At 44.6% G+C, this 24,903-nt stretch overlaps 1 protein-coding gene across 3 annotated transcripts in view; it reads right to left on the reverse strand.

Moving 5' to 3' along the window:
- Window positions 1-780: 780 nt before the first annotated feature.
- afap1l1b (actin filament associated protein 1-like 1b) overlaps window positions 781-24,903 on the reverse strand; it is a 33,926-nt gene continuing 9,803 nt past the window's right edge. The window contains exons 1-18 of one of the 3 annotated variants that reach the window (XM_041893529.2): window positions 17,853-18,002; window positions 14,631-14,756; window positions 14,438-14,521; window positions 14,217-14,296; window positions 13,942-14,119; window positions 12,863-12,961; window positions 12,532-12,746; window positions 12,081-12,353; window positions 11,402-11,492; window positions 10,588-10,743; window positions 10,162-10,373; window positions 9,856-10,001; window positions 9,662-9,734; window positions 3,058-3,175; window positions 2,741-2,914; window positions 2,382-2,557; window positions 2,123-2,251; window positions 781-1,948 (exon numbers count right to left, since the gene is read on the reverse strand). In XM_041893529.2, the coding sequence (XP_041749463.1) occupies window positions 1,922-1,948; window positions 2,123-2,251; window positions 2,382-2,557; window positions 2,741-2,914; window positions 3,058-3,175; window positions 9,662-9,734; window positions 9,856-10,001; window positions 10,162-10,373; window positions 10,588-10,743; window positions 11,402-11,492; window positions 12,081-12,353; window positions 12,532-12,746; window positions 12,863-12,961; window positions 13,942-14,119; window positions 14,217-14,296; window positions 14,438-14,521; window positions 14,631-14,756; window positions 17,853-17,934 (2,439 nt within the window). In that variant the 5' untranslated portion in view covers window positions 17,935-18,002 and the 3' untranslated portion in view covers window positions 781-1,921. Of the gene's footprint in view, window positions 1,949-2,122; window positions 2,252-2,381; window positions 2,558-2,740; window positions 2,915-3,042; window positions 3,176-9,661; window positions 9,735-9,855; window positions 10,002-10,161; window positions 10,374-10,587; window positions 10,744-11,401; window positions 11,493-12,080; window positions 12,354-12,531; window positions 12,747-12,862; window positions 12,962-13,941; window positions 14,120-14,216; window positions 14,297-14,437; window positions 14,522-14,630; window positions 14,757-17,852; window positions 18,003-24,903 lie in introns of those variants that run through there. The other 2 variants (XM_041893528.2, XM_041893530.2) reach the window with 2 other exon arrangements.

Consider the following 24,903-nt stretch of genomic DNA (forward strand, 5'->3'; position numbering starts at 1 on the left):
CTGTTTATATTCTAGTTGAGACCGCAGGTGGTTAGGAAAAGTGTTAACGCTTTGAGGATGTCTTCGTTAGACTGTTGGAGTTAGAGGCTCTGGAGTATTTTTCCCTTTGCTGGTTAAATCTTGAGTCGACTGATCATAAATACCTCAGTAGAGGAGGTTGCCCTTGTCATGTCTCTTCTTCTCTGGGGTTTATTGGAAGACTGGGGCGGCAGGTAGCTTAGTGGGTAAGAGCGTTGTGCCAGTAACCGAAAGGTCGCTGGTTCTAATCCCCGAGCCGACTAGGTGAAAAATCTGTCGATGTGCCCTTGAGCAAGGCACTTAACCCTAATTGCTCCTGTAAGTCGCTCTGGATAAGAGCGTCTGCTAAATGACTAAAATGTAAATGTACACAACCTATAATATGTATTGCCACCACCTACTGTACTGGGTAGTGAACGTGAAAAATATAACATCCATTGTGGGAAAAGATGACAAACCACAGAATAGACATCAAATTCAAAACCCGTCCCACTCCTTCAGTCCAAAACAGGAGCCTGTGAGGGCAGAACAGTCGCAACAGTATTCCTTGCAAGGCATCGGCTGTGAAATCGAGTCCCCAAAAACGTTCAGCCGCACTCACAGTGATGCCAGTTCTCAGATTTCTTCTCCGCTTGTGCCGACTCCTACAAAAGTGGTCTTTCCAAGTACACAAGTAAGCGTGCATGAAAATTAATTGGGATTGGGCAGTGTCACCCTCATCATTTTCTAAACTAATGACAGACACACTAATCTTACAGCATAAACACTTTAAGTTGTTTTATTCATATTAGATGGCCGTCAAATAAATTCTCCAATAGTCTATTACAGGAGTATATTATCTCTCTCTCTCTCTGATGAAGAAGTCAGACAATTTCAATGAACAGCTTTTATGTACAATACTCATACAAATAACATAGTAAAGTGCAAAAGTAATTAAAAGTAAAAGGCTCATTACACTGAGAAACAGTAAGTGAATTACGTAATAAGGAAACGTCTTTGTTTAGTCTCACATTAAAATAACTATTTGGTTTCATACAGGTGTCAGGTGTTTTCTGTCTGTTGTTCAGCTGCACCAAGTTGTTAAATCAAGATCTGGAATAATGTTTCATCCACTTCATGAACGGTTGTTTCCTCTCCCTCTCTGACCAGCTTACTGTACGTGTTGTGAAATTACTTGCATAGCGGATACACCATATAACTATATCTCTATGGGATAACAGTATCTCCTCTAGGCTACTATTCCAACAACAAACACAATCGATACAACATTCACTTTCCCTTTATTATCCTTTCTTGCAGATATGTGCATCATGTGAGTATGCATATTCAACCTCTGCAAACCACTCAGCTCTCAACATTATTTTTTTTTGTGTCATTTTAGCTGACACTTATCCAGAGCGACTTATAGTTAGTGAGTGCATACATTTTCATACTGGTCCCCCGTGGGAATCGAACCCACAACCCTGGCGTTGCAAGCGCCATGCTCTACCAACGGGACATCTCAAGTCCAGCCCTCAGATGTGTTCACATGCAATCCCCATAACATATCCTCTTCCCCAGTCTGAAGGAAGGAACAACAATACCACACGCTACACACGCTACACACGCTATTACTGAATCACAAAACAAGTGTCATGCTACAGAATGAACATTCAGTGTTCCCTAGTGAAATAGGGCGAAGAGTGATGTTCTACAACAATTCCAGGAGGTTCAGTGTCTTGTCTTTCCTAGTAACACGTTTCTCAGCTCAGCGATGTGCAGTAAAATGTTGAGCTTTCAAGAGGGGAGTTGAAAAGTTGAGAATGGAGTGCCTGCTTCACCCCTTCTCCTCTCTTTCAAATCAGCTCCAACATGTTCCAAGACAACAAGTATTAGACTGTCCATCTGCATGAGCATTGTCTTTCTAAGTCCCCTTCTTCGACTCCCATTCCTGAAAAACAGGACACTCGTGTAGTGTTGGTACATAAAGTAAGCCTATGGGGGCTGATCTTGCTGTAAGTTTGTTAGTCTGATTTTGTTACTGAACATTGAGACACAGTGCTACTTGATAGAACAGGTACATCAGGTCAATGGGTGCCTTGGATCTTGTTTGATGACTGCCTACCTTGGCTTTCTGCATGACATTCCCCCTGCCAGATGCATAGACAGATAGGGGGCGCTTCCGCATCTCAGCAGCACAGTTTACTGGCATGGATGCCTCGCTGTATAGATGATCAAATTTACTGATCTGAACCTGGACATACAGCATGAGGAAAGAGAAGTTGAGAATATCTGTTAATGAGTAAAGACTCTAAAAGACAAACCATGGTCTGGAATTGATAAAATTCTTTGTGATGTAGTAGGAGTTCAAGTGAGCCAGGTACCTTTCTGGGGGGTTTGCTCTCTGTGGGCGGCCCCAGCACCCCTCCAGCCAGCGACTTCTTTAGATTCTCCTTCACCTCAGTGAGACGCAGCTCCAGATCCACCCGCTCCCCCTCCTTCCCCCTGCAGTTCTCCTCCAGCTGGGCCAAACGCTTCTCCAGCTGCTTCTGCTGCTTACCTGACCACAGTCACATACACACATTCATTTGTTAGGTTCCACAGCGCCTCAATATGTCGGAGTGAATAATTCCTATACTGTGGCCAAGCAGTAGGTGGCGCCAGTAATCTACGCAAAAAAACATGCTCTCTCATTTTAAAAGAAATTCAATACAATAAATTCAATTTTGTTTTACTGTCTTACCTGTAGCGTCCTTCAGTTGTTCCTTCACCTCTTTCCTCTCCTTGCGTAATACAAGCAGGGCACTTTTGATGACCTCTCGCTCCTTCTCCATCTCTTCTTTCTCCTTCAGGTACCTCCTGGCGTCGTCCTCTGCTCGTGTTTTGCCATACTTCCCCGATACATGCGGATTCACATCTAAGGTAGAGAAACAACAAAAATACATTGATAAATAATATTAGGTTTATTCTAGGAATCATCTAAAAAGACGAGGTAATGTAAAATTCCCCCCTCTCTTCCCAGCATCACACACAGTCTTGGCTGACCTTCTGGAGACTTACTGGAGCCATGTCTCTTTATGGTGACTAGGGATTCCACCTTCTCGGTCTCTCTGCTGCTGGAGAAAGAAGAGTGGCGTTTCACCAGAGCTCCTGGTCTGGGCACCTGCTCCTCTGGCTGCTGTGGAGGGAAGGGTAGGAAAGGGTAAGGCAGGGTAGAGTAGAGCAGGGAAGGGTAGAGAAGGGAAGGGTAGAGCAGGGAAGGGTAGTCCAGGGTAGGATAAAACAGGGTAGAGCAGGGAAGGGTAGTCCAGGGTAGGATAAAACAGGGTAGAGCAGGGAAGGGTAGTCCAGGGTAGGATAAAACAGGGTAGAGCAGGGTCAGGTACAGCAGGGAAGGGTAGAGCAGGGAAGGGTAAAGCAGGGTAGGATAAAGCAGGGTAGAGCAGGGAAGGGTAGTTCAGGGTAGGATAAAGCAGGGTAGGATAAAGCAGGGAAGGGTAGAGAAGGGAAGGGTAGGATAAAGCAGGGAAGAGCAGGGAAAGTTAGAGCAGGGAATGGTAGAGCAGAGAAGGGTAGAGCAGGATAGAGCTGGGAAGGGAAAGGTAGATCAGGGAATGGTAGAGCAGGGTAGGGTAGAGCAGGATAGAGCTGGGAAGGGAAAGGTAGAGCAGGGAAGGGTAGAGCAGGGAAGGGGCTGGTCCAACTCAAGGTGTCAAAAAAAAGAAGAAATGCACCCCCCTCCCCAACATAAAAAAAATATTTTTCACGACCCTCCTCTTGGACTGTAAAATAAATGGAATATCCTCCCCCCCTCATAGAATTAACTCAAAATAATGTTTACAGCCAAAAATAAGAACTGTAGCGACCCTGTGTTAATAAACGTGGATATCGACTTTGCCACTCCAGCATGCTTTTGTGGTACAGTCGATGCCACGCAGGGCTACGGGCCAGAATGTTGAGGGTTCTCTGACCACCACAGACGAGCTCACGCTCCCTGCCTGTTTCATTACACTACGATCAGAGCCGGCTGCAGACAATGATCAGCTAGGGGGGAAATCAGATTTTCAACATTTTGATGCCATATCTATAATTCTATAAAATATATGCAACACATTTTCCACCAACAGGTTTCTGTGCCAATACACAACACAACCAATAAACAAAGCATACCGACTTCAGCCACTTCATTATCATGGTTTGCTTTTTCAACACCACAATAAATAGACTGTCAATCTGGACAAACAGAAAAAACATCCCTCCCTACCTTGTAGACTTACCCAGTATCGAAGGCTTGGCTTGACAATCTCCGAATGTCATTAAACGTTTTGGTGTTTTGTAACAGATGTCTCTTTCCATTCATCAATTGTCCGCTGCACAGTTTGGATTGATTGATTTTATTTGTCAGCTTTAATAATACATATCTACAGTACACAAAGATGTTTTTAAGTGATCGGGGAATTATTATATTTATTTCCATCCTAGTCCCTATTTTTTACAGAAGTACAGCGCCTTGCAAAAGTATTCATCCCCCTTGGCGTTTTTCCTATTTTGTTGCATTACAACCTGTAATTTAAATGGATTTTTATTTGCATTTCATGTAATGGACATACACAAAATAGTCCAAATTGGTTTAGTGGAATGAAAAAAATAACTTGTTTCAAAGAATTAAAAAAAATAAAAAGCGGAAAAGTGGTGCGTGCATATGTATTCACCCCTTTGCTATGAAGCCCCTAAATAACATCTGGTGCAACCAATTACCTTCAGAAGTCACATAATTAGTTAAATAAAGTCCACCTGTGTGCAATCTAAGTGTCACATGATCTGTCACATGATCTCAGTATATATACACACACCTGTTCTGTAAGGCCCCAGAGTCTGCACCACCACCAAGCAAGCGGCACCATGAAGACCAAGGAGCTCTCCAAACAGGTCAGGGACAAAGTTGTGGAGAAGTACAGATCAGGGTTGGGTTATAAAAAAATATCAGAAACTTTGAACATCCCACGGAGCACCATTAAATCCATTATTAAAAAATGGAAAGAATATGGCACCACAACAAACCTGCCAAGAGAGGGCCGCCCACCAAAACTCATGGACCAGGCATTAATCAGAGGCAACAAAGAGACCAAAGATAACCCTGAAGGAGCTGCAAAGCTCCACAGCAGAGATTGGAGTATCTGTCCATAGGACCACTTTAAGCAGTACACTCCACAGAGCTGGGCTTTATGGAAGAGTGGCCAGAAAAAATTGCTCAATGAAAAAAATAAGCAAACACGTTTGGTGTTCGCCAAAAGGCATGTGGGAGACTCCCCAAACATATGGAAGGAGGTACTCTGGTGAGACTAAAATTGAGCTTTTTGGCCATCAAGGAAAACGCTATGTCTGGTGCAAACCCAACACCTTTCATCACCCCGAGAACACCATCCCCACAGTGAAGCATGTTGGAGGCAGCATCATCGGCAGGGACTGGGAAACTGGTCAGAATTGAAGGAATGATGGATGGCGCTAAATACAGGGAAATTCTTGAGGGAAATCTGTTTCAGTCTTCCAGAGATTTGAGACTGGGACGGAGGTTCACCTTCCAGCAGGACAATGACCCTAAGCATACTGCTAAAGCAACACTCGAGTGGTTTAAGGGGAAACATTTAAATGTCTTGGAATGGCCTAGTCAAAGCCCAGACCTCAATCCAATTGAGAATCTGTGGTATGACTTAAATATTGCTGTACACCAGCGGAACCCATCCAACTTGAAGGAGCTGGAGCAGTTTTGCCTTGAAGAATGGGCAAAAATCCCAGTGGCTAGATGTGCCAAGCTTATAGAGACAAACCCCAAGAGACTTGCAGCTGTAATTGCTGAAAAAGGTGGCTCTACAAAGTATTGACTTTGGGGGCGTGAATAGTTGTGCACGCTCAAGTTCTGTTTTTTTTGTCTTATTTCTTGTTTGTTTCACAATAAAAAATATTTTGCATCTTCAAAGTGGTAGGCATGTTGTGTAAATCAAATGATACAACCCCCCCAAAAAATCCATTTTAATTCCAGGTTGTAAGGCAACAAAATAGGAAATATGGCAAGGGGGGTGAATACTTTCGCAAGCCACTGTACATATACAATTACATAGATACAGACACATTACAGAAAGAGAGATGAGAAAATGCTCAACCTCCAGATGAGTATGAGGGGGGAGTTTAACTAAAATTCTTACAAGTTTGTTTGGCTGGTAGCTTATTCTTTAGACGTTTGGGGCTGCTGGTGAACCATGATGTGCAGCATAATCAAGGTGACACTGGACTGGCGCACCTGCCAGAGTCTTTAGGGAGTCTATAGCTAGGTTTCCATCCAATTGGCGACAGGTTTTCAAGTGAATATTCAAAAATCTTCATAAAAACAATATGCCATTTCAGAGTTTCTTTTAGGAGAATTTAGCGCCGGACAACATGACAGGGAAGATTTAAATTTATCGGACATTTGAGAAATGTTATGGACATCCATATGCATTCAAGATCCAACCTGGTGCAGCCAGAGCCATCAATAAACGAGGGATGTTGGCAAAATGAGCCACATTTACGTGTCCTTAAAAACAGCCTATAGCAAATTACAAAAATACTATTCCTTGTGTTTTGATGTGTAGAAAATGTAAAACTATAGCCAATTTTTTTAAATATATTTTTGGGCTACGTTCCTAAAATAATAATTGTCCGCCTCACGGTTCAACTATCAGAGATTTCACCACTAAATGTATCAGGGCATTGCATGCAAAGGCTTAGGTGTCCACTGTATGAGAGACCTCTTAACATTTTCCAAATTTTGTTACGTTACAGTCCTATTCTAAAATTTATTAAATACACATTTTCCTCATCAATCTACACACAATACCCAATAATGACAAAGCGAAAACAGGATGTTAGAAATCTTTGCAAAAAAATAAAAAAATAAATAAATACTCAGACCCTTTGATATGAGACTCCAAATTGAGCTCAGGTGCATCCTGTTTACATTGATCATCCTTGAGATGTTTCTACAACTTGATTGGAGTCCACCTGTGGTAAATTCAATTGATTGGACATGATTTGGAAATGCACACACCTGTCTATATAAAGGTCCCACAGTTGGCAAACTCCAAGTGGGCTGTCATGTGCCTTTTACTGAGGAGTGGCTTCCATCTGGCCACTCTACCTAAAAGGCCTGATTGGTGGAGTGCTGCAGAGATGGTTGTCCTTCTGGAAGGTTCTCCCATTTCCACAGAGTAACTCTGGAGCTCTGTCAGAGTGACCATCGGGTTCTTGGTCACCTCCCTGACCAAGGCCCTTCTCCCCCGATTGCTCAGTTAGGCCAGGCATGAGAAACAAGATTCTCTGGTCTGATGAAACCAAGATTGAACCCTTTGGCCTGAATGCCAAGCGTCACATCTGGAGAAAACCTAGCACCATCCCTACAGTGAAGCATGGTGGTGTCATGCTGTGGGGATGTTTTTCAGCGGCAGGGACTGGGAGACTAGTCAGGATCGAGGGAAAGATGAACGGAGCAAAATACAGAGAGATCCTTGATGAAAACCTGCTCCAGAGCGCTCAGGACCTCAGACTGGGGCGAAGGTTCACCTTCCAACAGGACAACGACCCTAAGCACACAGCCAAGACAACGCAGTATTGGCTTCGGGACAAGTCTCAATGTCCTTGAGTGGCCCAGCCAGAGCCCTGACTGTGCAGCAACACTCCCCATCCAACTTGACAGAGCTTGGGAGGATCTGTAGAGAAGAATGGGAGAAACTCCCCAAATACAGGTGTGCCAAGCTTGTAGCGTCATACCCAAGAAGACTCAAGGCTGTAATCGCTGCCAAAGGTGCTTCAATAAAGTACTGAGTAAAGGGTCTGAATACTTATGTAAATGTAGCATTTCAGTTTATTTGTAATATATTTGCAAAAATGTCTAAAAACCTGTTTTTGTTTTGTCATTATGGGGTATTGTGTGTAGATTGATGAGGATTAAAAAAATAAAAAATGCGGAAAAAGTGAAGGGGTCTGAATATAGAAATAAAAGGAAGAGAAGCTTAGGCCTAACCCCAGAGAGAGAGAGAGAGACACAGTGGTGGGAAAAGTACCCAATTGTCATACTTGATTAAAAGTAAACATACCTTAATAGAAAATTACTCACGTAAAAGTGACCCAGTAAAAGTCTGAGTAAAAGTCTAAAAAGTACATTAAGCAAACCAGACGCCACAATGTTCTTTTTTTTTTTTTGCCAGGGGCACACCCCAATATTCAGACATAATTTACAAATGAAGCATTTGTGTTTAGTGAGTCCGCCATATCAGAGGCAGTAGGGATGACCAGCGATGTTCTCTTGATAAGTGTGTGGATTGGACCATTTTCCTGTCCAGCTAAGCATTCAAAATGTAACTTTTGGGTGTGAGAAAATGTATGGAGTAAAAATTACATTTTTTTCTTTAGGAATGTAGTGGAGTAAAAGTAAAACAATGTCAAAAATAGAAAAAGTAAAGTACAGATACCCCAAATAACTACTTAAATAGTACTTTAAAGTATTTTTACTTAAGTACTTTATACCACTGGAGATAGAGATATGCCGGTGGCATGCTACGACACCGACATGCATTTCTTTATGTCAGATGGCTACTGCATCTGCTATACAGATATAGACGTACAGGAGGAGGCTAATTTGTTCATTTTCGATCTGAATATTTTGTATAAAGATAAGCATTATATTATAGGAGTAACTCTGGTAGTCCTGAAACAGTCTTCCTCACCTCAAGTTCAACTGTGGGAGTCAGTTGGAGCGCCTGGGCTCACTGCCTTCATCATAGGCCTGCAGTATCTAAAGCTTCATAATAGCCACACCATACCAAACCTTCACAAATGTTTCTAACCTTCATTAGGGTAATATCAAAAGTAAGTCAAGCCGTTGTTTATAGGGAAAATACAAGCAGGAGAGTGAATGTAAACCAGGGAAAAAACCACACTACCCTCCCATGTCCTCCCAAAAAACACACTACCCTCCCATGTCCTCCCAAAAACCACACTACCCTCCCATGTCCTCCCAAAAAACACACTACTCTCCCCTGTGCCCCATAATAAAAAACACACAACCCTCCCCAAAGCAAGAAAAATTGTTTGACAACCCTTCCCTATTTTGGACCACACCTCCGCTCAGTACATTTCGATCTGTTCCTTACTGCTCTGAAAGACGCTCATCAGAACTCATCCCTGGAGCGCTATCTACCCTCCCACATACCCACAGAGGAGCCTATCGGCATTCAGCCGGCCTTCAAACTGCTCTAGAATAAAAAGGCCTGCGACTCCCTGATTCTGTGGAGAGATATGGGAGGATGTAGGAACAGATCATTCATCAACTGGATCCTTAGGACTCCAGCTGCAGTTATGGTGTGTGAACACAGAGTTGGGGATTCATTAGATGTAAATCTCAACCAAAGGAAGCCTGGGTTTCTTCTACAGTGAAGAGGTTGTTGATATATTGCCGTCTCATGCACAGCCGATAGGGTTTGGTTAACCAGTTTTTCTTGAAATGTGGTTTCCTACCCACAAGAAAAGGGTGTGGAGCTTTCCACCTTTCAAAATGAAATGAAATTCAAGTGTCATTATAATGTGTCAACTTATGACAAGTTAAATCATGTTTAGTATTTGTATCTCCTACCAATATGCTCTCATAAGGAACCTCGTCATAGGTTCTGGAGTCTGTGGAGGCGCTGCTGGATGAGGTAGCCCATCTATGGGACAGGAAGAGGATGGAAAGAGACATAAGCATTGACGCCGTCTGGCATTAGAAATGTACTCCCCTTAAAAATGTATTTGGAAATATTTGGAAATTACCCCAGCCTCAAGACTCACAGGAAGGAGTGTCTTGCTGCGTCTGTGATGCTAGTGATGGTGTCCACGTCTACATAGTCGTAGTGCAGGGCCTCTGGGGTGGTGGCGCAGCCAGACTCTGCCAGCAGAACCCCCAGCCAGCGGCCCATCTCTTCTGAACAGCTGGCCTGTTGTACACACACACAGACACTTACATCAATCACCACATGGCACTGATCCCAAAGGGGACTAGAACCCACGAGACAGACCGGAGAGACTGGTCAAGAGATTTATGTCTGTAATAGGGGAGAAAATGTCACACATTGGGCTACATATACACACACATACCTCCAAGGCAGCCACCTCGTTGCCTCCTTGCAGGATGCGGAAGGCAAAGGGGTGCTTGGGCCCTAGTCCAGGTACGACCTCAGCCCCATGGAGGACCACAGCGCTGACGTGGGTACGCAGGTCACCCCGGTCTTTGTGAAGGTACAGTGTTCCACTCCTTACACAGCACCATCTCTCCCTCCAACACTGCCTCACCAGTAGATTCAGATAACCTGGGGACAGGGGGATTGGAATACATAAATACTTTCCATAAAAAGGTAATTATATGAAGCAGTAAAAATGAAAATAACAGCTTCTAAAAGGTGGGAAGACAAAAGACAAGTAGTAACATACCGCAGAGAACTGATCATTAAGCCTAAATACCAGCCCAGAGATTACGACTGAGGGATAAATATGTCAAATATGGCATGGATGCACGGTGCTCACCACAGCGGGGGTTGTCGTCATGGTGGTAGGAGGACAGAGTGTCTCCTGGGAGAGGAGGCTTCTTCTTAGAGAAACTGATGATCCTGGTGATCTTCCGTCCAGCCGCTCTGCTCATAGACCCCGTCAGCTCTGAAAACGCCCCCCTCTTCCCCTTCCCTGAACAGAAACACACCGGAGTCAGCACAGAGTCGATTACAAAACAGTAATTTACTAGATCATGTAGGGCCTGTTTAAGTTAGCTATTTACTGGAAGCTCACGTTCCAATGTGGCACACTCTATTGGCAATCAAACAATGTAGGCAAATGTAGTTCTGTGCTTCAACATTTTTTGTTTTGAAGTCGCAGTGCCCCGTCGACCAGGCGCTACCTCTCTGCCCTGTGTACGTATGTCCTATGATGTCATTGTGAGACAAAGGCAGGAAGAGGGCAGGAAGGATGGTTCTTCTCCGGGCCCCACTTCCTCTGTCTTTTATGTGCTTTAGGTAAAACATCCAAAACGTTTACCCCTCTTCTGACTCAAGAACATGGATCACTTTACTTTCTCATTCATTATGTTTTCAGGGTGACAAATCCACTGCCCTACGTAGTGCTTGATTTCCATCTGCTTGGGCCTGTGCCTCACAGTTTAAAAATGGTTCTAAAATAATAAAAAAATAAGGATCCTCCTTACATCGAGTATCTAAAAGTGGTCTTTCACAGCGTTGGAACTATCAGAATGCAGACGAGTAAACACAAAGCTACAGTAGAACAGTAGAACAGAAGAAACCAGACACCCAGGGAGGTTCAGGTATGTTGAGGCAGATTGTGGCCTAACCTTCACAGTTGTCACGGAGTTGACCAGAGGGCAGGTTGTCACCAGTGGCCACGCTGTCAGAGTCGGAGGTGTGCTTGTCAGCTCCTAGTAACTAGACAGAAGAGGGGAAGGGGGGGGGGGATAATTAGGTTAGTGGGGGCACACACACACACACACACACACACACATCCATGTACGCGCACACACACACACAGACGCTGCAATGAGAGAAAGACTTCCTGCTAGGACATACACTGTGGTACACTGCTTGAAAAAACATTACCGTTTTAGAATAATCCTGAAATGGGTTCCAGAGTCCGTCTGTCCAAAGCCATACATTTAGGCTATAATAAAATCGCTCCGTTTTCCTCTATGTGGAGTTTCAGTTGCTGATTGCTAGACTATTCACAGTCAAACAGGGAAGATGTCTGTCTGACCTGTCCGTCTCTTCACTGAACTGTTTTCATTCTGTCTGGTTATTTACTGAACTGTTTTCATTCTGTCTGGTTATTTACTGTAGCATGGTGATGTGCAGTATGTGGATGTGAAGCATAGCTGTCCCAGATTGTTGGAGTCAGTTTGAGTAAAACAGGACGAGGGGCCCATAGGGTCTGGGCAGTGCAGACCCAGAGGTCTTTGTTGGGTTACAGGCCTATAGGGTGAGTCTGGTATCTAGCAGGGTTACTGAAGGGAGACCCACCTTGTCCAGCTCTATCTTTCTCTGGATCATTGGAGATGACGAGCCCTCTAATCCATCACTGCTGCTGGCTTGACTGGCCACCTCCCGGATCACCTTGAGCCATCGCTCCGCCTGCTCCTTGCTCTGGACAGCCAGCACCAAGGCCTCTCCCCCAGGCAGGGAGAAACGCAGCTCGTGCTTCTTGCGGCGCGCCTCTTTGGGGACGTAGATGACGTTACACAGGTTCAGCGGCAGCTCAATGTGAGGGCTTCTGTCTTTGATGCTCTTGAAGCACTGCAGAGGAAGATACACAGTAGTTTTTTTAATTTTATACTACAAGTGACTTTTAAATACTTTACTGCATATCACTCCTAATATCTAAATGTGTCTCAATTAGATCAGGCCTGATGTAAAATAAAACTTTAATAATAAACACATTCAACAGACCGCAGAAAAGGCCCAGTCGCCCTACCTGTAATCTGTTGTCACGGACGACCGTCAACTGTTTGGCCCACTGGCCGAAGCGTTTCTTGCGCAGCAGAAAGGCGCAGATACGACAGTCCTTCATGGGGCCCGCAGAGTTTTCCTCTGACTGCCACTGCCGACTAGTCCTGTCCTGACCCTTCGCCTCCTCATCCTCCTCATCATACGACTCATAGGAGCTGCTCAGCGCATCGGAATCAGCGTCTGGAAAACAACAAAGGATAACGGATAAGAAGGTTCCTCCTCCCCTCAAAACACGCAAATGTACCATCAAGTACACATTCATCTCAACAGGGTGCTATGATTTCATTCATATTCACAGGAGTTCTTGTGCGGTCCATTGAGTCGGGTCGTGGGGTAGTTGTTGTCAGCATCCTCATAATATGCATCTTCAATGGAATTCGGGGGACTTGAGCTGACTAGAAGGAAGCAGGGGACAGAGAATTCAGATTAGAGGTAACCCAACAATAAGAGTGTGTAGTGTGTATGGACACTGAGTTCAGGTGGTTATGGATAGGTAGTTATGAATAGGTAACGGATTAGTGCTAACCCAACAATAAGAGTGTGTAGTGTGTATGGACACTGAGTTCAGGTGGTTATGGATAGGTAGTTATGAATAGGTAACGGATTAGTGGTCACCCAACAATAAGAGTGTGTAGCACAGGCGGCTGGTGGCACCTTAACTGGGGAGGACGGGCTCATAGTAATGGCTGGAACGGAATGGATGGAATGGTATTGACACAAACGCAGCATGTGCTTGATACCGTTCCAGTCACTCCATTCCAGCCATTATTATGAGCCGTCCTCCCCTCAAGTCTCCTGTGTTGTGTAGTCCCCTGTAGCTCAGTTGGTAGAGCATGGCGCTTGCAACGCCAGGGTTGTGGGTTCGTTTCCCACGGGGGGTCAGTATGAAAAATGTATGCACTCACTAACTGTAAGTCGCTTTGGATAAGAGCGTCTGCTAAATTACTAAAATGTAAATGTAAAATGTGTACCGAGTGTGCACAGTGAGTTCAAGTGGTTATTAATAGTTGACGGTGAGGAGGATGTGTGACTGAGTACTCACTGCGTGTGGTGATGTGGATGTGTGACTGAGTACTCACTGCGTGTGGTGATGTGGATGTGTAACTGAGTACTCACTGCGTGTGGTGATGTGGATGTGTGACTGAGTACTCACTGCGTGTGGTGATGTGGATGTGTGACTGAGTACTCACTGCGTGTGGTGATGTGGATGTGTGACTGAGTACTCACTGCGTGTGGTGATGTGGATGTGTGACTGAGTACTCACTGCGTGTGGTGATGTGGATGTGTGACTGAGTACTCACTGCGTGTGGTGATGTGGATGTGTGACTGAGTACTCACTGCGTGTGGTGATGTGGATGTGTGACTGAGTACTCACTGCGTGTGGTGATGTTGGTGGTGATGTATTGGGTCACCGTGCCTGGATTCAGGGGCACCGCCTCCTCATAATAGTCCTCTGGGGGAGGGGTGGTTGGCAGAGGAGGGGTGGTTGGCAGAGGAGGGGTGGTTGGCAGAGGAGGGGGGGTTGGCAGAGGAGGGGGGGTGTCAGTGGGACTCTGGGGGAAAGGGTTAAAGGTAGGACAAATTCAATAACAAATGTGTTATAAACAAAGTTATGATGCAATTATACAGTATTGTCAAAATGCCTCTTACTTTCGACGGCGGTATATTGGAGATTTCCTCCTCTACCTGTTCCTTGAGTTCTTCTGGGGAGGCTCTGAGCTCATGCAGGTCTGTTGGGACAATGGAATATACAAATCATTTAAGAATATTTTAAGAATGACTGATTATATCATTTGTTACTCTATACTAGTATTGTCTAGAAAGTAATTATTCTTTCATATGAAATAATACAGATTTGATATTTAACTCACCAAATTCGTCAAACAGGGATTCCACAAAGCTGGTGCCATTTCCGTAAAGGGAAGTGTTCATGTATGTGAAGTCTGATCCATTCACTTTAACAGAGAAAAGAATGTAAAGTCTCTCTCTCTCTCTCTCTCTCCCCCTGCCCTCTCTCTCTCTCTCTCCCTGCCCTCTCACACACACACACACACACACACACACCTGATGGCTGCAGCTGCCCCAGCAGCCTCCGGACCGCGCTCATCTTCTCCGTTGTGGCCGTGCTCACACTCTCATGGTCCAGCAGCTTCAGCAGCATGTTCAGCTCACTCACCAGGTGCTCCATCGCTGCGGGGAGAGAACAACAACACAGGTCATGTCTGAAACATGAGTGACAGTTTCAAGTGATTGTACAATATGTCAATTACTGAGCAAATCTATCAATGGTGATGGCATGTCATGAATTTTACATTTTAGCCATTTAGCAGATGTGACATAGATAGCTAGGCGAGACAACCACGTATCACATACAGTCATAGCAAGTCCATTTTTTCCTCAATAAAGTAGCTTTCAGCAAAGTCAGTGCTAGTATGAAAAGACAAGTATGAGGGTTTAGTTCATTAATGACCAACTTTTGCATTCCAACGCAACACTCAGACAGCTACATAATATGTTGAGGCCCTATTCATGGACCAACTGTGCTGACAACAGAAGTGGTTATGGGTGGAGCTGACCTCAGACATCTGGTTATATCGGCCTGTGTCTGGAAGAACCCAGCCAAAATCATAATAAATGTGGGATCTGGCGGCTTAATGCAATAAACAGGTGTGATAGGGTTTCATCAGCCAGTCACGAAAGCAGAACCAAGGATTGACATTACGGTCTGAAAGGCACTCTCCCATTGGGCAAGTCAGGAGGATGTTGTTGTTGCCCTTAGATGCCCTATGATCACTTGCCCGGAAATTGAAAGTATTGACCTACACACCGGAGAGGACCCAGAAGGACCAGACTACTGGAATTCTTTGCATTCAGACTGAACTTGCGTAACTGCTCAGGTCCCTTGCCCCGGACAATAGAGCAACCCTTAGCTAATGTCAATCCCTACAGAACTCAACAGTGTCCAAAGAAAGGAACTCCACATTTTTGGATGACTTTCCACATATCAACCTCAAGACAAATGATTTCCACATGTAAAACTCAATTGTTAGATATTACTGCATGTTTTGGAGCTAGGAACACAAGCATTTCGCTACACCCGCAATAACATCTGCTAAATATGTGTATGTGACCAATAACATTTGATTTGATATTTGATTTATCAACCCATCTTCCTGGCATTGTGATGAGAGGGTCCCAACACAGCACCCGCAAACCCATGACAGGACCATTTAATTACACAGAAATATATTTTTAACAGCTCCCCTGGTGATTAGTTATTTCTCTCAGTTTCTCTTATCTGTAGTGGGGCATTCCTGGTGCTGAGAGACTGCAGTACCACCAGGCACTGGGTCTCCCCTGGAGAGGAGCATCACACACACGTAGGGAAGAGACACTGATTACTGTGTAGATCTGTTTTTCTTTGAGTTCTCTGGAACTGAGATATGTTTTTCCTGGTCTAGAGTATTCACTACAATATGGGCCTGTTTCTTTTGCTTTAGTGCTGAAGGTTGTTGTCTTTATCTCTGCTCGTAGCAGATCAAACAACCTGCCGGTCTAAGTGTTTAATTTCTCCACCCACTGGACCTTCACCATGTCTTACAGCAACAAACTGAGCAGCTTCAGAGGGTAGACCTGAAGTGCTTTGTGAGCAGAGGTCTTCATGTAGAAACAAGTCTAACTGTAAGGTCGTTAGCACAGTCATGACCTCTCAGAACCCCATTGGAAAATGTCTGCTCTCTTGGCTTCCTGCTTTTGCAGAAGTTACTCTATAATAACACCATAAAACTCTTACTTCTCAAACAAGCGTAAACAAGTTCAGCACCAAACACAACCACTATGATTTCAGATGATTTCACAACCCTCTGAATACAGTCCAGTTAGAGTGTTGTTTAGAAGTGGGGTGCCGCAACATCTGGGGTGGTCAGAAAGTCAGAGGTTGCCTGGCCAGCTTATTGGAACAGTTGAGGAAACATTCAAGTAATAATACCATAGAAGACAAAAAGGAACCTTATTAAATTAACATTACAGAACTCCAGCAAGTAACAACACCAGATGCGGTCGTAAAATTATATTTGTATGTGTGAAGGACCTTGTAAAAATTGACTGGAGAGAATGTTAACGAGATTTTTTATAAGAACTTTAAAACACTGTCAGAAAGGCTCCTATGGGAACAGCAAAAGTCAAACACAGCTATCCAGAGAAACACGACAGGCATCAAGATGTTTCAGGAAACTAGGCATATGTCACTCGTCACTACTTCACAGGAGAGGCATTTAAAAAATTTTTTTAATCAAAATGCATTTTCTTGGCAGAAATGCCTTCTGGAACATGTGAACTTTCATGTGCCTTAAAAACAAAACATGTATGCCATCTGTAAATACTAATAAAATTGTTAAATTACAAGCCTAGTTGGTTTAGCCACAGAAAAAGACAGGAACCTTCCCGCTAGCCATGATTGGCTGAGATAATGGATGGGCTGGAAATGCCGAGAGATGAGTTCGGATTGGTCTGCCATGTAGCATGCTTCTGTCTATACCATGAGCTGCTTAGTATGTATTAGGTAATCCTTTCTAAAGCGGCTTTTTTGAAAGATATCCCGAAGAACTGCACAACTGTTGCTAAGGCTCTCCACTTTCTGGAGGACCGAGTTTTAAAATCAGTGGAATGCCCAGTGGAAACAGAGTATGATAGCTAAGGAGACAGACAATTCAGGCATTTGATTGCAAATGCGGAGGGAGTCGAAAAGAGAACACAGAAGGCTGTTGTAGAAAACACCTGTCTGGATTACATCTTCAAACTAAGGGCAACCGTGGCATCCGTGACAGAGATGGAGAAGCGTTCATCCATGTGTATGGGTAAGAGAGTCTTGCTAGCTACATTTTCAGATATTATACGTTTCAAATTTAGTCAGAAAGTTGTTTTCATTGCAAGTTAAAGCATACTGTTAGCTAGCTAGCTAACGTTAGCTGTCTGGCTAGCTGGCTCGCTAGCGTTACGTGTATGATCTGTGTAGTAATGTTATCAAAACATAACTGTCCAAAAGTAATTAGAGCAACTTTCTGAGATAATTAATTGAGAAATCATCAACACATCGTCAGGAAGTGGAGATCCAGTACTCTGTTGAACCAGCCATAAGACTGATCACATGATCTACACACGGACATCCATCTCCAATTCAAATGTTACAGTCTTGAGAGACTGGGACAAACACAACCCACACAACCCACTAAGAGAGTGGCTGCCAAGACAGTATAATACAAGCATGCAGTCGATATGGTTGCTTACCGGCTTCAACAGCTGAAGAAGAAGAAAGCCCACCATTTTCCAAAAACGGCTCCAGTGAGAAAAGCTGTGGTAATCCACACATCAGCTGTGCTCGTCTCTGGATGATTGCAGAGCTCTAAACACACAGTCATTTAACACTCCTTCGCTCGCTCCTACCCTGGTATTGTGGTATCTAGTGGGCTGGGCTCAAAGAATTTACCCTCCTGCTGTTACACCCCCCTCCTTTACTCTCTCTATTTCCCCTCTCGTACTCTCAGTCTCTCTCTGTCAGTCTCAGTCTCTCAGAGTGACTCACTCAGAGAGACTCAAGACTCACTCAGAGAGACTCACTCTGCCCATCTTTGAGACTTCACACACAATCTTTAACTTTCACCTCTACTTCTCTTTGAGGGGTTCCACTTCCCAGGGTTGGGTCTCTAGTACGATTGTAAACCTACCGGTAGTTTACCAGAGATAATTACATACACCTGTAAAAATCTGAAGTACCCTAAAGGGCCACTAGATGTTGTGTGCTAAAATACATAAAATCCTTGAAAAGATACAAAAATGTTGGTAGTTTACTGGTAAACTTTGAAAGTTAAGTAATATACCCTTCCTTTGTAACTGGATCAATAAAAGGGATGGGGGGGGGGGGGTGATAGTCAAAGCTCAATGATTTGTGAAGTAACTGACTTCTGCTAGAGATTACGTGATGGGGTTAACGACCGGCAATTAAATGGCGATATCAAAGAAACCACAATGGAAGTCTCAATGCATGCATAGTCAGTCAGTAAAAGGTTTCCATTCAACAGGAATAGTGTTGGGTTGGGTTCTTCCCTCCAGAGGGGATATCCGGTGGGGGGGTGAGGCTGATCCAGTGACCATGACACTTCTGCCCCTCTCCCTCTCTGCTCACCACACTGACAAACTGACACACTAGGAAACCGTGGTGACCCCAGAGAGCCCCCGACTGACCTGAGCCAAATACCTGCCAACGCACTCACAGCAGTACAGCACGTCATCTCACTATCCTCAACACTCAGACATACCAGAGAGCTTCACATGCATATGAAGCAGCCTCACTGCTCCGGTTGTTTCTCCTATAAAAAAAAAAAAAAAAAAAAGACTTGTGATCTTGTCATTTGAGTTAGACTTTAGAGAAACTGTATGTAAGCTAATGAATGCTGACTTTTCTTTCTCACAGTATGCAGATTGAATGTCCCTCTAATTCATTGAGAGACATTTAAAAAGGACAGCAGAATGTTTCCACAGAGAATGGTTGGTTTCCTTCCTCTTGAAAACAAGGAAATGGAGCCAACCAAAAAGCAGAAAAACCAGTAGCTCTGCTGCTATACAACATAGATGTGTGTGTTATTGTAGCGGCGCGGGTGTAATCACAACTCCGGGTCTCCAGGGGTCACTTGTCTGTCTGTGAACCCCTACTGCCAGGGCCAGAGAGGGGCCAGGCCCACCCGCCCTGTATCCGCGCTGCTCGCGTTCCCATGGAACACCCTCAAAACCTCCAGCCCAACACCCCTCTCGCCCAGACGCCCCCACTCCCCTTCGCCCTCTGCTCGGCCATCTCTGGGAGACCCTGTGGGTGGCACAGTTGGTTTAGGTCATTTCCATGTAAAATGACCCACGAGCACCAACGTGAAGTTCATAGGAATTGTGTGTCAAATGAAAGCTATTCTTTGGAAATTAAGGCATATACACGCTTCTCAACCATTTTCTATCTTAAAACGTTTGAATAAGCTAAGGCTTTGATTTCTGGTCAAACAGATGGAAAAGAGGTCTTAGAAAACATCTACCAGAAAAAGTCTTTAAAAGGTATTAGAAACACATCAAAACACAATAATGTTGAAGTAAAGACCCCTGCCAACTAATCAACACTTATATTTAGTTTTGGAACAATTCTTCTGCAAGTTTAAGAATCATTGCCTTGTAATTCCGTTACCAAAAACCCACATATCTTTAAGACAGGTGAGACCCTCACAAACTATTACAGACGTACAATGTAAAGCATCCTGTCGGGCTGTATCAACTGCACTGCCCGCAACTGCAGGGCTCTCCAGAGGGTGGTGCGGTCTGCCCAACGCATCACCGGGGGTCACACTGCCTGCCCTCCAGGACACCTACAGCACCCGATGTCACAGGAAGGCCAGAAAGATCATCAAGGACATCAACCACCCGAGCCACGGCCTGTTCACCCCGCTATCATCCAGAAGGCGAGGTCAGTACAGGTGCATCAAAGCTGGGACCGAGAGACTGACAAACACCTTCTATCTCAAGGCCATCAGACTTAAATAGCCATCACTAGGTTACTCAACTCTGCACCTTAGAGGCTGCTGCCCTCAGAAAGCATTCAGACCCCTTGACTTTTTACGTTACAGCCTTATTCTAAAATTGGTTAAATAATATTTTAAATAATACTACACACAATACCCCATAATGACAAAGCGAACAGGTTTTTAGAAATGTTTGCAAATGTATTAAAAATTAAAAACAGAAATACCTTATTTACATAAGTATTCAGACAATTTGCTATGAGACTCGAAATTGATCTCAGATGCATCCTGTTTCCATTGATCATCCTTGAGATGTTTCTACAACTTGATTGGAGTCCACCTGTGGTAAATTCAATTGAATGGACATGATTTGGAAAGACACACACCTGTCTATATAAAGGTCCCACAGTTGACGGTGCATGTCAGAGCAAAAACCAAGCCATGAGGTCGAAGGAATTGTCCGTAGAGCTCCGAGACAGGATTGTGTCGAGGCACAGATCTGGGGAAGGGTAACAAAACATTTCTGCATCATTGAATGTCCCGAAGAACACAGTGGCCTCCATTCTTAAATGGGAAAAGTTTGGAACCACCAAGACTCTTCCTAGAGCTGGCCGCCCAGCCAAACTGAGCAATCGGGGGAGAAGGGCCTTGGTCAGGGAGGTGACCAAGAACCCGATGGTCACTCTGACAGAGCTCCAGAGTTCCTCTGTGGAGATGCGGGAACCTTCCAGAAGGACATCCATCTCTGCAGCACTCCACCAATCAGGCCTTTATGGCAGAGTGGTCAGACGGAAGCCACTCCTCAGTAAAAGGCACATGACAGCCCGCTTGGAGTTTGCCAAAAGGCACCTAAAGACTCAGACCGTGAGAAACAAGATTCTCTGGACTGGGGTGACCTCAGACTGGGGTGAAGGTTCACCTAACAGGATAAAGACCCTAAGCACACAGCAAAGACAACGCAGGAGTGGCTTTGGGACAAGTCTCTGAATGTCATTGAGTGGCCCAGCCAGAGCCCGGACTTGAACCCGATCGAACATCTCTGGAGAGACCTGGAAATAGCTGTGCAGCGACACTCCCCATCCAACCTGACAGAGCTTGAGAGGATCTCAAACTCTTGAGCGTGCCGTCTTTAGCCAACTCTCTTGCTATCTCTCTCAGAATGACCTTCTTGATCCAAACCAGTCAGGTTTCAAGACTGGTCATTCAACTGAGACTACTCTTCTCTGTGTCACGGAGGCTCTCCGTACTGCTAAAGCCAACTCTCTCTCCTCTGCTCTTGTCCTTCTAGACCTGTCTGCTGCCTTTGATACTGTGAACCATCAGATCCTCCTCTCCACCCTCTCCGAGTTGGGCATCTCCGGCGCGGCTCACTCCTGGATTGCGTCCTACCTGACAGGTCGCTCCTACCAAGTGGCGTGGTGAGAATCTGCCTCCACACCACGTGCTATCACCACTGGTGTCCCCCAGGGCTCAGTTCTAGGCCCTCTCCTATTCTCGCTATACACCAAGTCACTTGGCTCTGTCATATCCTCACATGGCCTCTCCTATCATTGCTACGCAGACGACACACAACTAATCTTCTCCTTTCCCCCCTTCTGATAACCAGGTGGCGAATCGCATCTCTGCATGTCTGGCAGACATATCAGTGTGGATGACGGATCACCACCTCAAGCTGAACCTCGGCAAGACGGAGCTGCTCTTCCACCCGGGGAAGGACTGCCCGTTCCATGATCTCGCCATCACGGTTGACAACTCCATTGTGTCCTCCTCCCAGAGTGCAAAGAGCCTTGGCGTGACCCTGAACAACACCCTGTCATTCTCCGCTAACATCAAGGCGGTGACCCGATCCTGTAGGTTCATGCTCTACAACATTCGGAGAGTAAGACCCTGCCTTACACAGGAAGCGGCACAGGTCCTAATCCAGGCACTTGTCATCTCCCGTCTGGATTACTGCAACTCACTGTTGGCTGGGCTCCCTGCCTGTGCCATTAAACCCCTACAACTCACCCAGAATGCCGCAGCCTGTCTGGTGTTCAACCTTCCCAAGTTCTCTCACGTCACCCCGATCCTCCGCACACTCCGCTGGCTTCTAGTTGAAGCTCGCATCTGCTACAAGACCATGGTGCTTGCCTACGGAGCTGTGAGGGGAACGGCACCTCCTTACCTTCAGGCTCTGATCAGTCCTTACACCCAAACGAGGGCATTGCATTCATCCACCTCTGGCCTGCTAGCTCCCCTACCTCTGCGGAAGCACAGTTCCCGCTCAGCCCAGTCAAAACTGTTAGCTGCTCTGGCACCCCAATGGTGGAACAAGCTCCCTCACGACGCCAGGACAGCGGAGTCACTCACCACCTTCCGGAGACACTTGAAACCCCACCTCTAAGGAATACCTGGGATAGGATAAAGTAATCCTTCTATCCCCCCCTTACCCCACCCCCCAATAAAAAAATAAATAAATAACATATTGTAAAGTGGTTATCCCACTGGCTATAAGGTGAATGCACCAATTTGTAAGTCGCTCTGGATAAGAGCGTCTGCTAAATGACGTAAATGTAAAAATGTAAAATCTGCAGAGAAGAATGGGAGAAACTCCCCAAACAGGTGTGCCAAGCTTGTAGCGTCATACCCAAGAAGACTCGAGGCTGTAATCGCTGCCAAAGGTGCTTCAACAAAGTACTGTGTAAAGGGTCTGAATACTTAGGTAAAATGTGATATTTCAGCTTTTTATTTGTAATACATTTGCAAAAATTTAGAAAAACCAGTTTTTGCTTGTGTGTAGATTGATGAGGGGAAAAAAATAATTTAATCAATTTTAGAATAAGGCTGTAACGTAACAAAATGTGGAAACAGTCAAGGGGTCTGAATACTTTCCGAATGCACTGTGTGTGTGTGTGTGTGTGTGTACACACACACACACACAGTTGAAGTCGAAAGTTTACATACACCTTAGCCAAATACATTTAAACTCAGTTTCACAATTTCTGACATTTAATCCTAGTAAAAATTCCCTGTCTTAGGTCAGTTAGGATCACCACTTTATTTTAAGAATGTGAAATGTCAGAATAATAGTAGAGAGAATGATTTATTTCAGCTTTTATTTCTTTCATCACATTCCCAGTGGGTCAGAAGTTTACATACACTCAATTAGTATTTGGTAGCATTGCCTTTAAATTGTTTAACTTGGGTCAAACGTTTCGGGTAGCCGTCCACAAGCTTCCCACAATAAGTTGGGTGAATATTGGCCCATTCCTCCTGACAGAGCTGGTGTAACTGAGTCAGGATTGTAGGCCTCCTTGCTCGCACACGCTTTTTCAGTTCTACCCACAAATGTTCTACAGGATAGAGGTCAGGGCTTTGTGATGGGCACTCCAATACCTTGACTTTGTTGTCCTTAAGCCATTTTGCCACAACTTTGGAAGTATGCTTGGGGTCATTGTCCATTTGAAGACCCATTTGCGACCAAGCTTTAACTTCCTGACTGATGTCTTGAGATGTTGCTTCAATAGATCCACATCATTTTCCTTTCTCATGATGCCATTTATTTAGTGAAGTGCACCAGTCCCTCCTGCAGCAAAGCACCCCCACAACATGGTGCGGCCACCCCCGTGCTTCACAGTTGGGATGGTGTTCTTCGGCTTGCAACACCCCCTTTTTCCTCCAAACATAACGATGGTCATTATGGTCAAACAGTTCTATTTTTGTTTCATTAGACCAGAGGACATTTCTCCAAAAAGCACGATATTTGTCCCCATGTGCAGTTGCAAACCGTAGTCTGGCTTTTTTATGGCGGTTTTGAAGCAGTGGCTTCTTCCTTGCTGAGCGGCCTTTCAGGTTATGTAGATATAGGACTCGTTTTACTGTGGATATAGATACTTTTGTACCTGTTTCCTCCAGCATCTTCACAAGGTCCTTTGCTGTTGTTCTGGGATTGATTTGCACTTTTCGCACCAAAGTACGTTCATCTCTAGGAGACAGAACGAGTCTCCTTCCTGAGCGGTATGACGGCTGCGTGGTCCCATGGTGTTTATACTTGCGCACTATTGTTTGTACAGATGAACGTGGTACCTTCAGGCATTTGGAAATTGCTCCCAATGATGAACCAGACTTGTGGAGGTCTACAATTTTTTTTCTGAGGTCTTGGCTGATTTCTTTTGATTTTCACATGATGTCAAGCAAAGAGGCACTGAGTTTGAAGGTAGGCCTTAAAATACATCCACAGGTACACCTCCAATTGACTCAAGATGTCAATTAGCCCATCAGAAGCTTCTAAAGCCATGACATCATTTTCTGGAATTTTCCAAGCTGTTTAAAGGCACAGTCAACTTAGTGTATGTAAACTTCTGACACACTGGAATTGTGATACAGTGAATTATAAGTGAAATAATCTGTTTGTAAACAATTGTTGGAAACATTACTTGTGTCATGCACAAAGTAGATGTCCTAACCGACTTGCCAAAACTATAGTTTGTTAACAAGAACTTTGTGGAGTGGTTGAAAAACAAGTTTTAATGACTCCAACCTAAGTTTATGTAAACTTCCGACTTCAACTGTATACACACACACACAAATGTATCTACTGCGAATGAAGATTCAACGATGTCTGCAGAAAGAATGGGGTGTCAGCTATGACATGAGACATTGACTTTGAAATAATCTATTTTGCTTATTGAACTACAGTAAGTGAAGTGGATTTCCGAATGCACTGTGTGTGATATATATGGACACCCCTTCAAATTAGTGGATTCTGATATTTCAGCCACACCCGTTGCTGACAGGTGTAAAAA

The sequence above is a fragment of the Coregonus clupeaformis genome, chromosome 13 (genome assembly GCF_020615455.1).
Source record: "Coregonus clupeaformis isolate EN_2021a chromosome 13, ASM2061545v1, whole genome shotgun sequence".
NCBI lineage: Eukaryota > Metazoa > Chordata > Actinopteri > Salmoniformes > Salmonidae > Coregonus > Coregonus clupeaformis.